Consider the following 15006-nt stretch of genomic DNA (forward strand, 5'->3'; position numbering starts at 1 on the left):
TTTGAAATTCATCACATCCATTGCTCATTCCAGGCACGTCCGTCAATCTGCCTGTGAAACGAGGACCCACTGGCTACTGGCCTCAACACATCAGCTCCTCTTTCAGCCATCTAACAACTCTTTCTGAAGTCTTCACACACATTGATTTCTCATTTTCAGCAGGCTGCTGCCTGCTAGGACATGGCTCATGCTTTGTCTCATGTGCGCAACAAGTACAGTTGGTCATGCTCAACATAGCAGCTACAATGTACAAGTCATGATATCAAAATCACATATAAAACCAAACATCTTAGCACAGATCATTCATCAACAAATTCAACCTTTTGTGATTGTTTATTAAGCATGAAAATAATTCCCTACCAAAACTTCCATTTGCTAATGACCTTGTTTGGCTCATTAAGAATTTTTTTTTTTTTTTTTTTAATTAAATTTTTAGCAACACAACCATTTGCCCATCATGGATCTATATTTGCAGCTAAAATATCTTGGAAAAACTCCTCCATCTTAGAAATTAAACCTTGTAACATGGACACACACAATTCATCAAGATGCTGTGACCTTGGGAAATGCTGAAATCATATTAAAATGTATGAAATATAGCTGGACTACTTAAGTTAGGAATGTTTACAAATATTTATTATCCATACATTTGATATGCATTGCAACATTTATGCTGGCTTTTCAATAGCATGTAAATCACATAAGATTTAGATTGATCAAAGGTCAATTGTGTATTATTATTTATGTATTTTTTCTCTTTATGATGAACCTAAAATGAAGCAGATTTCATGATGTCTTGCTCAGTCTGATAACATTCATGTTATCCAAAAGTATGTTCATATTGGCACATGAAGTTGGTAAAAGGATTTAAATATCACTGCAATGTACAGCAAATGATTCTCTAACAACTTTGTAGATAAACCAATAATAATTAAATTAAACATAAAATCTTATTTGTTTGGGCAAGCTGCTATTCCAACTGTACTAGATTACCAAAACAAAGTCACAACAAACTTTTCATAGACATCAACAGAGCGTCCCGCCAACCAATGCTCATCAATAATAAATACTGACATTTTCAGACTGTAAATCCAAAGTAGTTTCAATGAGTTCATTTGCCATATTAAATTAAAAAAGTGTGAATAGCATTCCTGCATAGTATCCAAGCACTTTATAACAAGTGCAGTCCATATCCATGACATATTGTAGAGGCAAACACATAAAAACTGTAGTACATGTAAAATTATATTAATATATATCTAAAATCAAAAATACTCTATTGATAAAAATAGAGTATTTAAGTACCCTGCTGTATTTTCTATTTATTCTATCTGAAAATTTCAGACAGTTTAAGGAAGTGATTTGTCATATCTTACGAGACAAAAAAACAAAAACAAAACAAAACAAAAATAAAACAAAACAAAACAATGCAACCTGATTTCCAGGAGTGAGTACCCTTATTGCCAGCTATGAAGTTCAAAATCTCTGCAGGGCAAAGTGGATTCAGTGCATTTCTCCCTCATGTTGAGAGGGCATTTGTGACCTGATTTTGTGTTCATTGGATGGATATGTACCAACCTGTGCTTCATTTGATTTGAAAAAAAAAAAAAAAATCTGCTTCACAGATGACACTTTCCCATTTCTTTAACAGTCTTGACATTTAGCCATCAAGAGATGATGGCATGAGTGCAAGCCCGAGTCTTCATCACGGAAAGCCGTTTGTTACCCACCTTTTTTTGGTCCCTAAAAGAATGTCTTAAAACTGAGTCTCTATTTCTGGAGAGACATTAGTCATTAACGGTGGAATGGTTATGGTGTGTTATATACGGATTATCTTCTCTGTGCAGCATCCTTGATGCTCTGTTGTAACCTCTTGGTAAACAGGTGGCTGGCCCTCCCACAGTAGGTGTTTGTTGTGGCCTGTAGCGCTGTTTCCAGAGGCAGAAGCAGTGAGTTCACCATGTTCTCGCCAAATGGGTGCTGTGATGAAAAGAACAGGCTGTGATTACACTGCTGATTTAAATGGCAATCTTATTAATGAAGCTCACACTTTTATCACATCACTGTCCATTTACACTTTGCTTGAAAATGTCTGCCATGTTTTTCTAGTGGCTGCATTTACTTGAATTTGCGCCTTTCTTCCGCTCTTTACATTGATCATATGCACACTGTGGCTGGATTGTGACCTGACGCCATCAAAATTTCCCATGAAATTTTCCATGAAATGTGGGACAAATCTAATGGTATGTGTCCACACCTGTTTTCCAATATATACTGGCATGATGAGATGATAGTAACCTGATTATTATTATTGTTACTGAAATAACACAAATGACACAAAAACAGCGCCACATTTGTAACTGTCAGTTCATGACAATATTACTCTATATTTGATTCATATCTGTCAACTAAACATGTGTTTGGATAATGAATATCAATTACCACAATAACAGAATGGGCTCAGTAAGGCGTGATGGCATTACTGAAAACTACAACTGTAGCTGCTGTATATATTTTTGTTGTATGCTTTTGTGTAAATGTCTATATCAGGGATAAAACTCATAACCACAGTGATAATTAATGATACAAACCAAAGCTTTTTTCAGGTATGTGAATAAAGAAGCAGCCTTTTTTCTATACTGTGAGGGTAAATCCCTTTTACTGCAATCCTAGTAAATAAGATGAGATCCCTATTTTATGACGTCTCATTTGACTCCAGTTTGGCCACACATTAGGTCACTCAGAGCACACTTTCTTTATTATCTTTCATACACAACAGCAGACAATAAAGAACCATTAACAGCCTCCTATCGATTTTTATGTGGATGCTGCTAGTGCATTGTCCATATAGCCATCATGATGTCTCAACGTAGCATCAGCACTAAAATTTTACAACACTTCAGTGGGCCGGGCTGGGTAATGGTAGTGCCCTTTATTGCGAGCTCCTGTGCTGGCTGGGATAGCCTGCCCTGGGAGACGAGCTGACTAAGGAGCTCTTGGTGGGATGGAAATTAGAGTTTCCTCCCAAACTGCCTGCTCTAGGCTTCAGCTCTGCTGCCTCAGAAGGACTGAGAGGGAACAGATTGGGAGGGAGGAGGGCTGGCTGAGCTGGAGCAACAGGAAGGACTGATAAAAGCTTCAACTAAAATTGGCTTACAACAAAAGGATCAAGCCTTATCTTAAGTTCAACTAGACTTCATTCCAGTGAACTAGTATGTAAATTTTACTTTAAAGTAGATCCTATATTCTTCCACTTTGCACACAGATTATGCCTCACCACCACCAGAACCAGAACACTCAATGAGAGGAATCAAGTGAAATGGTATGCGCTGTCTCAAATGTTTTGTGTCTGTGTGTGTGTGTGTACACGCTGTGTTTGTGCTGCCAAAGAGACAGATAGTGGTGTGAGGGCCGAGTGCCCCATTATGAAGCATACTCGTTTACCTAATGGCTGAGAACATTGCCTGCACTGATAGTGGCCAAGCAGGGCCCTGTGGTGGTAATGGATGGAGATCAGCTAATGAAGCTTCCCTCCCTCTACTGATTGCTGCCTGCATGTTGACCAGAGTGTGCTGAAATCAACAAGAGTGGATCGAAGTTGGTCCGCCAGTGGAGCAGTGAGAGCACTCCCCAGGTGATGTGCTAGCTTGCTGTTGACAAATGGGAGGTGTGAGTGGGACAGTTAAGCTCGAAAGAGTCACTGCGCTGGACGGAGCAGGGAGGGTCCAGTTTGGCAGCTTTGGGAAAGCTGAGGCAGAATGACGGGAAAGTTAAAGGGTCTATTGATTTATCACTTTCAGCTGGGTGGATAAAAGTATCCATAACAGAACAGCTGTGGCCTGGAGTGCCCCTTGATGATGTGATTAGTAAATGGTTGTCCAAATAAGACAGCTGTACAAATCAAATAGAGAGGCAAAACTCAGAGGTATCAACATCAAACATTATTTCACTGTACTCCCTGGTTGTTAAATAGATTTAAATTATGTTTTACAATAGCCTGGGTTTAGTGTGGACCAATTTCAAAGGAAACCATTAGAAGATTTTTTTTTTTTTTTTTTTAAAGATGTTATTATTAAAAGTTACACTTCACTCAAAATAAAAAAAAGTGCTGTCCATCCAGTTAGTTTCACATGTATTTTCAATGGTGTGGCTCCACAAAACAATACTGCTCCAGCCCCACTGTACTGGGGTCATGGGAGACAGGGAACATTGTGGCAGGCTAGATAGCTATAGGTTTCTGGTCAGTAGAGGCCATTCTTACCTTCTGAATGGCTTCGTAAACGGCTCGGAACGCTGGCTGCTTGTCATCATGGTAAACACCCCTGTTACCATGAAGTATGAACACACCTTCTTGTTCAGCTTGTTTACAGTTGCTGCCATAGATGCAGTGATCTGGACGGTAGTTCCACTGGCAGGGGAATACATATAGGCTTTCTATGGGACATGAGAGAAATTGTTGGGTAATTATGCTTATATATTAGGCATCAATGCACAAGATGACTGTGTCTATTCAGTGAAAACCCATTTAAAAAAAAAAAAAAAAAAAAAAAAAAGACCATAAGGCAATGACACTGGTCAAAGAGGGCTGCTGAATCAAACCTCATTAATGTCCTAACACGGCATCTATCGCTCAAATTCAAACTTTGTATAGAGTAAAGACAAACCTGGGTTGTGGTGAAATATGATATTGAGGAGGTCCTGGTCACCCCAGGTGATATTGAGTTTATACTTCTGGAGTAGAGGCATCAGCATTTCCTCCCATCGCAGAGGAACTACTGTCATGTCATTCTGGAAAAGAAAAGAAATATTCAGGAATGAGACAGCAATCATATAATTTTGATTTCATGAATCAATAAACCAGCAGTCGTAGGGAACAAATCCCCTTGTCAACACATTCTATATCAACTGACGGCAGCTCTTTTTAATAGTCAACCAAGGATGTTCTTTGTCAGTATTTTGAAAAGAATGACAACAGTGACCTCAACTGGTCAACCTTGGTAGTACAGCTACTCTAGAGACCCACTTCAAGGTTCCTACACTTCTTAAAATTTCACACTTTTCGAGCACTTTACATCATGATTGGACGTGACGTAATGATTAGATCGCTGTTATATTAATCTTGGGCTAATAACACGCCCATCCATATCACTCTGTAGTTGAGTACCATTCGTCACAAAAAAAAAATCATCATATGAAAACTGACAATAGGCCTATCATATAAAATGTGCAGTCATATTTGCATCAGGACTGAGCCATGATTCTTCCATAATTTAAGAGTTTTTGTTTTGGGCAATACATGAACATCAGGAAATTATCACATTCTTTTTCAATGCTATTTCAAACTCCCAGATGTGCACTGAAATCTTTGCCTTTACAGTAAAGTAATTATTCACAAAGCATGACATGTCATCACAGGAGATAAATATTTTGATATAAAAACTGTATAAATATTAACCACTTTGCATTCATCATGAGACCTGGCAATGTACAAATCACCACACAGCAGCAGCAGCTGACAATGATTTTACTAAATAACTACAAAGAACACCCACAAGAAAAAACAGCATGCCCATTACCTTAAAATATTTCTCCCTGATGCGTGTCATGTTCATGAGCATGACCCCTGAGTTGATGCCTGTCTTGCCATAATAAGGGTGGCGGGCAAAACGATTGTACCAGGCAATGCGTGGCTCCTCATGCTCCGGAGCCATGGCAGCTAAGTGGCTCGAATTGAACTGTGACAAAAAGCCCCATATCTCATCCACAGGCTGCAGAAAAAGTATGTCGGTGTCAACATAGAGAAGTGAGTCCACATTCTTCAGGATCAGCTGGAAATCAGAGACAGCATAGACCTTATGAGCACATTTATCATATTTATCATCAAGAATAGTCATATGCATGGAGGATGAGCCTAGACCTACTGGTAGGAAGAGCCTTTGAGATGCACAGGGCTTGAAAAGCTTCTTCCACTCATTGGCATTCTCACTGGGAAAGGTGATGGGATAGGTGGTGAAGTTAAATCTGGCCTGGACCAAACTGGGCCATGAGTCCAGCTTAAAGAAAAGATAGGAAAAGACAAAGTAGATTGTAATGCACAAATATCATCATAGAAGCTTATGGCTGACAGAACCCTGCCAATAGTCCTGGGCAGTGGTTCTCCATCTTTTTGGCTCGAAACCCCTTAAAACAAACCAAAACCTACTGGCAACCCCCTGACACAGGCTGAATATAATAGAATATCTTTATAGTCATTGTACATGTACAACATAATTGAATGCAACCTTCCCAGTGCAAAGTTCAAGTCATTAATAAAAAAAAACATTAATAAAATAGTAAAAACAAAAAAAGTAAAAAAAGACAGAACACACACTGAAAAAACAACACAGGTCTCTTATATTACAAGTCTCTTATATTGCACTTAAAACATATTGCAAAAGTCAAGCCACAGTACCTGTTTTAATGTTGAGTGTACAGAGATCACCTAAAACAATAACGACCTTCTAAGGTTCTTTCATTTGCCAAAATGTCAGAGGAGGTCTTACATTTAAAACTACTCAGTATATCACAAGAAACCAGAGTAAGAGCAAAATGTGAAAAAATAATTATAATTTCTCATATTCTTTTTCTTTCACTTGTGCCTTAATCATTTTGCAAAAATTATCTCTCGACCTCAAGATTGAGAACCACTAGTCCTGGGTAATTATCAGCTTTGTCTCAGATTGGCATAGGTGTAAATTGTTCACTTGCTAATTTGCAACCTGCTTACATACATGATGATGCAGCACATGCTCCACATGTAATAGGCAGGCAATCACATCAATCTCTTCCTACTGAGGGCAATCAGTGCTCAAGTTGCAAGATAGGGCCAGTACCTTCCGGGATACTATGCTTGACTAACAAACACATACAACTATGTAAAGAGATTTGATTTCATTGAGGAATGTTGTCGGATACTTACAGCACTTCTAAAGCTGTCATGCAGATGATCCTCAGCAAATATGTGGAAGTGCAGAGGCTTTTTGCTGAACAGAACAGCAGACTTCAGCATGTTGACAGTCTCCTCCAGCCTGGGGCCACAGGCCACCACAGCCAGATGAATCCTCTCATCTCGATTTTCCTTAAATGTAGTGCCTGACCTCTCCCTAAGACCCAGGACAAACAAAGGTAACTGACTCATTAAATAATTAACCAAAGCATAGATTCTCATGGCAACAAGGCAATGGTGAAAAGACAAGCAGAGACATAATGAAACATATCAGAGACAGTAGATATCAGCGAGCTCAGCTGACTGGTACTCAGGCCTGTGGGGTTGAAGCTGTCATTAGGCTTAATGAAAGAATGTGTCACTAGGTTATGCTGTAAACTGCCTCCAAGTGCTCCTTGTACGCTCCTACTCATAGGTTTGTATTGTGCTTTAGAGTGCTATTATAATTATGAGTTGGGGGCACATGAACACAACAAAGCAGTAAATATGACTGACAAAGATATCATTTTCAATGACAGCTCAGTTGTCAGCATGAGATGTTTTCATGTATGAAGGCAATGCCAACTAACTGAGGGCAAAAGTGATGTATTTGCATGAAACTGACTGCATCCTATGAGCATTGCTGTATGCTTAAATTGTCATTGTTTATCTTTTATTTGGCAGAATTTTTATAGATTAATTAAAACATAAATTGCATCCCTGAAACGCATTATCTCCTCATATTTTCACATTTGCAGTGCAAAATACAGGAGCTGCATGTTTTCTTAAATAAATCTACAGCTATGGAGGCACTTGACTGCAGGACTAGTACCTATATTATATGACTTAGGCACCCAAATGAAGGAGCTTGCAAGGTGCACTTGGTTGCCCTTTGCTCTGGACGGCAGGCCTGGTAAGTAGGTGAAAGTTGTAAAGTGAAATCTAAAATCATTACATGATTACTGAGGGCGACTGGAATCTTTTTAAAAGGATGGTCAAAATCGGTCATACCTAAGAGATGATTCCAATAAGCAGTTCACTCCACAAACATCAGCAGGCAGTCTCCAATATGGATTCCAGTAAGATACTGACAGTGACTTACACCTGACAGAATGAAAACATGATCTTTTGGACCCTTAATCCCTATGATATAATGTTAGTCATGCAGCAGAAAGTATGCTTTGTGAGTAGAGGTGTGCCTTGAACTGCACCCATCACAGTGAGCAAACAGGTTGTATTGCAGGAAATCCAGCCAACAGGCTATTTATCAAATTAGTGCGCTTAACCAATTAGCTAGCTAGCTAAGAAGTAGCAGCACATTTAAATAGTATAGGCCTACTTTAACTTTTGAACTGAGTAACAAAACATGTAAACCGTGTCCATGACAAAAAATAATAATAAAAGAATATAAAATAAATTAAACAACGAAAATCTAACAGTTAACACTTTAACGTAGCACAGTCTATCAGTTAGTGATGTTAGCTCGGTGGATAATATCATGGTGTGCAGCATTAGGCTACTGATTTGAATGAGTTGTTTAAGTTACGTTACGGGTAATTTGCATTAACTACGACAACAGTTTGTCTATCTCGCACTAAACCTAAAGGTACTATCAACTGTTGTTGTAATCTGTCATTAAACCACTGTACTGACTGTAGGGTAGATAGTGTGTCTAACCTTAATTAGCTAGCTAACGTTAGCTACCTGTCATGGCCTGCCACTCCCGGGGCTTTCCTGACAGCGTGCCCGGTGTCATGACTGTTCCTGTCGGCCGTCCTGTGGGCTTTCCTGACGGTCCACTCGCCTGGCTCCTCCAAGGTGGAGGCTAGTTGGTTGAATACATAGAGTAGTGACAAAAAAGCGAAGACCATGCATAAGAGAAGTGCGTGAAGATAGCATCGCATTTTGTGTTAAAAGTTAAAGGAGCTAACGAATCATTGTGCTGACCTATCTAACTTCCAGCCTAATCTAATGGATAAGTCAGAGCTGACTTAAGTCAGGGGGTAAACTGACAGCGCAGCTGGTGTTTACAGTCCTCAGCCACACCCACATCTGGTACACGTGTGCACCCACCTGGGGCCAGATGCATAAAACTTTGTGTAGATTCAGGACTAAAACTGCATATGTACACAAAGCCAGAAATATGCATACGCATTCTTTTGGTCAGATTTACAAAGGCGTGCTTGTGCATGATTCTGTTTTATGAATCTCTGTCTTTAAGTAATTCGCACTTGCACAAGCCTAATGTCCACCTCCACAATCAGCCATAAATAGAGTTTGACAGTCCCTTAATTAGCTCATTTATATACAATACCTGTTGTTGCTCATTCATTTGTTTAGACATGTCAACTAAAAAGGACAGCGAGGTCCTTTAACAGCGCCAGAACCGCCATTGCAGCATGTCATTACGCACAGCCATTACGCACGGTTCAGCATAGTTATAGTTCTCATCATAATGACTATTAATTGATCACACATGTGCCTCTAAATAAATCCACCACAGTGCAACAGACATACGCTCAGCCATTAGCATAATAATATTTAAAAAAAAAAAAAAAAAAGATAATTAGGCTTGTACAAAATCATACAAGTATAATGAAATTGGATATTAAGGACACTTAGAATATTTAAATAATAAAGTTACAATTATAATGTCGCATTAATTCCCACTACATCAGCCTGCAGCCAAAAACTATCTCCGCACATTCTTTTTTATACAGTTAGGTCTATAAGTATTTGGACAGTGACACGATATTCATAATGTTGCTCTTGTTCACCACACCAGTAGATTTGAAAAGGAGTAATCAAGACATGATTGAAGTACAGACATTCAGCTTTCATTTAAGGGGTTGAACAAAAATGGCATTTACCTCCTAGGAATTACAATAGTGTCAAAAGTAATTTGACACTTTACTACACTTTACTAATTTGACACTTTACTAAAAGCAGTTTCTTGGCCAGGTGTGGCCTTTGTGCCTTGTTATTCCATGAGAAAGTAAGAAAATAAAAGGTTTGGAATTCATTCCAAGTGTTTGCATTTGCATTTGGTAGCTGTGCATCAGAACCCTCAACATGCAATCCAGAGAGATGTCTATGCAGATGACGGAGGCCATCATTAGGCTTCAAAAGCGAAAATAAAAAAATAAATAAATAAATAAAAAATCGATCAGACAGATAGCAGACGTGTATATCCTGAAAAAGAAGGAATGCACTGGTAGGCTCAGCAACACCAAAAAGCCTGGAAGACCACAGAAGACATCTAAAGTGGATGACCGAGGAATTCCTTCCCTGGTGAAGAAAAACACATTCACAAAGTCTAGGCAAGTCAAAAACACTCTTGAGGAGGTAGGAGTATCTTTGTCCAAATCTACACTCAAGATACGTTGGCGAGAAAATACATACAGAGGGTATACAGACAGATGCAAACCACTGGTGTCATTCAAGAACAGGAAGGCCAGATTAGACTTTGCCAAAAAAAAAAAAAAAAAAGCCTGCCTGATTCTGGAACAAGGTTCTTTGGACAGATGAAACGAATATTAATCTGTACCAGAATGATGGAAAGAGAAATGTGTGGAGAATGAAAGGAGCAGGTCATGACCAAAGCATAGCACATAATCTGTAGTGGTGTTATGGAATGGGCATGTATGTTCAGGCAGCCATAGACTACAAAGGATTTTCCCCCAGATATTGAATATAATCCTTATGATTATAATAATGTATGCTATGTGTAGTTTGTCCAGTTACTTTTGAGTCTTTGAAAATGGGGTGACAATGTGTAAAACTTTCTGTCAATCCTAAATGATTAATGCTATATTTTTGTTCAACCCCTTAAATTAAAGCTGAAAGTCCTACAGTAGATTCCAAGAAATGCCTGTTATATATAAATATTATAAATCATTTATTTATAAAATGAAGATGAAATTATCTGTGATCTTATCTACGTTTTATTTTACATTATCTTACTATATAAATCACTATTGATCAAATCATGCTTGTCTCTACAAAGTGAAAGAGAGGCATACATAGAATAACTGTTCAATAATTTTACTCAAATGTTAGACAGTAATGCAATTTATTGCATCCAATGGCATAAAACAAGAGAGCTTGATATGGCCAGTAACCAACAGTGACACAATTCACGAACAGAATGGCAAAACTGGAAATAATGCTAAAAAACATGTTTTCATAAACATAAGAGCCAGCAAGTGCAAATAATTTGATAACAAAATTTAAGGGTAAACTACGATTCTGAGATGAATGCTTCACATTTTCTTTCATAATGCATAATAAGTCATTCTCTGCAGCTAACGCTCTTGAATACTCTCCAAAGTTCATACTTGGAACAATCAAAATCAACACGTAAGAGTATGATGCCAACGTTAACACTGAAGTGTCGTGACTCGTGCCACCACATCACATGGCAGGGTTCCATTGTACATCCGGGACTTGTTGCTACTGTGACGTTTTCAGTTCATCATGACACATCTCACTGCAGTAGTTCTTTAAATGGAGCATTCTCATAACAGTCGTGACTCCTGAATTCTTGCTCATCGTGGGAAGGCAGTGAAAAGTACACCCCCAAAGGAAGTGAATGTTATATTGGCAGATGTTTTTTTTTTTTTAAAAAAAAGAAAGAAAGAAAGAAATGTGCATGTTGAAGTTAATCTCTCATTGAGGCGGTTGAAGATGCAGAGGGATGTGGTTGCACCATCTGGGAGTGTGGAGGTTAGTGAGTCTCTCCATTGACTGATGAGCCTTCCCCGCGGGGCGAGGAGCACCTGGAGACCCCTCGTTCAGTATTGTCAGAGCTGGAGCCACTTTGACTGTGTTGGTCTGCGGAGGCACCACTTGCAGAAGTGGATGTGGGCTTGGCTTTCTCTTTAAAGTCTGTGATTATTACAGTCAAGTCTCCAACGGTGACCTCTAGATGCTGGGCACTGCTCCGGTCTATGTTTTTTAATCTGGGCCTGATGAAGTTATGCAACAGAGGTGGGCTTTGAAAATCACTTGTAGAATTGTGAAGGATTATGCAGTGACAAAACATGGCAATAAGATCAAAAAACACTGAATATTCCAAATATTACCACTCCAGTATTCCTTTTGGAAAACATGAATTTGTTACCTCATCTTTTTATGGCTGTTCTTTTTCAGTGCTGGTTCTTTATCACTCTTCTCCTTCTCTGATTTTTCTTTCTTCTCCTTTTTGGGTTGTGTGGGTGGTGCAAACTGCTGATTTACTTGCTGTGCAACCAACTGAGAAACAGGCCGTGGTTTTCTGGAAGAGAGGACAAACATGTAATTAGCTTCACAGTAAAATTCAGACCAGTAACTGGCATGACCAAATGGGTTGCTTTGGTGAGGCCAAGCAACCCATGAGGTCATGGGTCAGACCGTTGTCCCCGTGTTTTGCTTGCTCATAGCTAAGTTGCCAGTTTGAGAGAAAAAAAAAGTGTGCATTCATGCCAAGGTAAAACCAAGAGGAGCAACAAGTAAAAACTATCATTTCAAAAGCAAACTTCCTTGATGTATCCTAAAACTTAATTCATTCATGTTGACTGTAGATAAAACAATGAAAATGATACAGTATGATTAAAACATCTCCTGAATTCTCACATGTAAATTTGTCAGAAAGTAAACAGCCTGAGACTGCATGATATGCACAGTCATCACAGACCAATGAAACAGCATGATATATTGCTAAAGGAGCTTCAGTATTTTAAATGGATGGCAATGTCCAAAATAATGCATATAGCAGTTACAATCTCAGTTTAGAGAACAACTGTCATTAGTTCATCATTAACTGATGTACAGAAGCAGTCCGAATTTAACCTCTCTCTCTTTTCCTCACCTTACTTCTTAGTGTCACTTTCTGGTGGAAATGACAAAGGTAGGACTGACCCCCTACAAGGAACTAAAACGGTTTAGGGCTCTTTTCTGCATCTCTTCACACTAGCATGTGTAGAAACAATAACAACAATCATCTACAGTATGCACATGGTTCATAATCATATTGTAAAACCCTGCTTGAGAAATATGAGCTTATTCTCTAACCTAGAGGTTTGCTAACTGTTTCATGAATCAGACTCCGATGTTGACCATTAAGCCACTGGCCCCCCTGTCGTGATTTTGCCGTGATGTGAAAAGAATTACTGGTTTGCATTAGCACTGTTTAGATGTCATATTTGAACACACTGACAAATAGATTCAAATGGATGAGACTGAAACATAATAACCACTCAAATTTTTTGTAACATAGCAATTTCTAGTGAATTAAATTACTGCACAATGATACTACTTCTCATTTTGCTGCAGACCCCCTGGAAGCCCCTCAAGGACCCCCCTGGACACCACTATGAAAACCACAGCTCTAAGCTTTTACTGTCACCTCAAAACTAATCAGACACAGGTACATAAAAATAGCTTATGAAAACACTTCCTTGTGTGCTCTAGTGACCATGACCTTATTAGGGTAGAATTTGTGATGTGGTTTTAACTGAAACGGTGAGTAAACTCGGACCTACAGTCTGTGACAATAAGGCAACCAAGCCCCAAATCATTAACGAAATGCTTAACCCTCCTGTTACTGACTTTTTTTTTTTATCGGTTGGGGTCAATTTGATCCCAGTAATTTAAACCTCCAGTAAATGATTCTAATAAAAAATGTTACCCAACTTAATGTGTCAGGTGCTTTATGCGTCTTGTTGACTACCTAAATAGCCCTTTAAATGAAACATATATACATATTCCCTTCCAAATGTCATATGAACTGGACTGGTTCTGGCACTGCTACAGGTGTGGTTATGTTACTACAGCTGTGGTTATATTTGGTGAGGGCCCTAAAGTAGAGGGAGGTTTTTTGAACATTATAAATGGTATATTATTGTTCTTCAGTGTCATCCAAAGCAGTTAAACAAATATGTGTAAAATGTCCCCAGGAAAAGTCATTACGTATGAAGTGGGAAAAATGATGTCAATCATGCATTTAGAGACAGTTTGATATCAGTTTGATAACTACTTAGTACAATGACAGATTAGTTATCTCAGCAGGCAAACCGAGCTTAGTAAAATGTCCTAATCGGGGACGGTATCAAAAAAAAAAACACGTCAACGAAAGTCATGCATCTCTTTGCAAAAAATAAATTAGTGCAAAATGAATAATAAAAGATAAAATGGACAGCGCGAACGCAGGTTACCAGTACAGGCATCTTTAAGTAGTTGCACAGTGTTTGGTTCAGTATATGCGGGTGATCGTACCGAGTTGACGTCCCCTTCCTGACATCACACATCATGCACTTAAATGCCTCGGCGCTGTTCCTGAATGTGCAGACGCTACAATCCCAGTATCCGTCGTCGGAGGAGGGCTTGGATTGCCGCTTTGGCCTTCAGACAAAAAAACAAAACAAAACAAAACAAAAACAGACGGTCAGCGGAACTCTTTCAACAAGAACAACCTATTCCGGCATTTGCGATTCAGAAGAGTTAACACACCAGGAAGGAAACAGCACAAGAGAGAGTGTTTTTCTGCTCAGAAGTCATTCAATGAGGGAAAGGGAGCTTTCAGTTGACACAGCCAGTTGCCCTATAAACCAACCAGCCGCCATGAACACTTCAGTAAAATTGCTACATCCACTGGTCGTACTCTTGCGTTTACGACTGAGCCAGTCTTCGTTTAAAGAAAGTAGCGATATCTTTACCTTGTGGGACTTTTCTTGTCTCCCATTGTACGCAACTTCGTCTTACTGGAGTTTTAAAAAAAGGCCAATGTTGTAGGAGAAAAGACAAGCTGCTGCTCTCAGCTGTCGTGGAAACTCCTGTCGAAGGATGATCACGTGGTCGGGGTTTACCCAATGACTTTTAATACAATCACAACAGAGGACAACGATACAATGTGACAACAACACGGAGGAATAGCACTCGTTTACAACAAAGTAACAGAGTCGCCGTCGTTGGCTTGTGTTACGTAACTCAGAATCACACCGGTAGTCCAAGTATTGCACAGGGGCTTCATTTATTCATTAAAAGAAGAATAAAAGAAGGACGAA

General features: G+C 39.0%; 2 protein-coding genes across 4 annotated transcripts; both read right to left on the reverse strand.

Annotated features, from left to right (window-relative positions):
• Positions 1-403: 403 nt before the first annotated feature.
• gxylt1a (glucoside xylosyltransferase 1a) lies at positions 404-8990 on the reverse strand. 3 transcript variants are annotated; one of them, XM_030053160.1, is made up of 8 exons: positions 8669-8990; positions 7976-8068; positions 6959-7142; positions 5922-6053; positions 5577-5828; positions 4665-4788; positions 4262-4434; positions 404-1980 (listed from the first exon to the last, which is right to left on the reverse strand). In XM_030053160.1, exons 1-8 carry the CDS (start codon positions 8866-8868, stop codon positions 1831-1833), a joined length of 1308 nt encoding a protein of 435 aa, XP_029909020.1. In that variant the 5' UTR covers positions 8869-8990; the 3' UTR covers positions 404-1830. The 3 variants fall into 3 exon arrangements, with proteins under 3 accessions (XP_029909020.1, XP_029909018.1, XP_029909021.1); XM_030053158.1 differs by having other exon boundaries at positions 5577-6053; XM_030053161.1 differs by lacking the exon at positions 7976-8068 and having other exon boundaries at positions 5577-6053.
• A 2029-nt stretch (positions 8991-11019) lies between these two features.
• On the reverse strand, positions 11020-14791 carry LOC115360317 (YY1-associated factor 2). Its single transcript, XM_030053163.1, has 4 exons — positions 14659-14791; positions 14219-14344; positions 12087-12239; positions 11020-11931 (listed from the first exon to the last, which is right to left on the reverse strand). Exons 1-4 carry the CDS (start codon positions 14682-14684, stop codon positions 11691-11693), a joined length of 546 nt encoding a protein of 181 aa, XP_029909023.1. The 5' UTR covers positions 14685-14791; the 3' UTR covers positions 11020-11690.
• Between the last annotated feature and the right edge of the window lie 215 nt (positions 14792-15006).

This window comes from Myripristis murdjan, chromosome 6, assembly GCF_902150065.1.
Source record: "Myripristis murdjan chromosome 6, fMyrMur1.1, whole genome shotgun sequence".
NCBI classification, from domain to species: Eukaryota; Metazoa; Chordata; class Actinopteri; order Holocentriformes; family Holocentridae; genus Myripristis; species Myripristis murdjan.

Coding starts and splice junctions, on each gene's coding strand:
- gxylt1a (XM_030053158.1), bottom strand. CDS start 8,868: ATGCGATGCTATCTTCACGCACTTCTCTTATGCATGGTCTTCGCTTTT. Junction 4,435..4,664: donor CATATTTCACCACAACCCAG/GTTTGTCTTTAC, acceptor CATGTCCCATAG/AAAGCCTATATGTATTCCCC. Junction 1,981..4,261: donor TTTACGAAGCCATTCAGAAG/GTAAGAATGGCC, acceptor TTTTCATCACAG/CACCCATTTGGCGAGAACAT.
- LOC115360317 (XM_030053163.1), bottom strand. CDS start 14,684: ATGGGAGACAAGAAAAGTCCCACAAG. Junction 12,240..14,218: donor AGGAAGGGGACGTCAACTCG/GTACGATCACCC, acceptor CCTCTCTTCCAG/AAAACCACGGCCTGTTTCTC. Junction 11,932..12,086: donor AACAGCCATAAAAAGATGAG/GTAACAAATTCA, acceptor TAACTTCATCAG/GCCCAGATTAAAAAACATAG.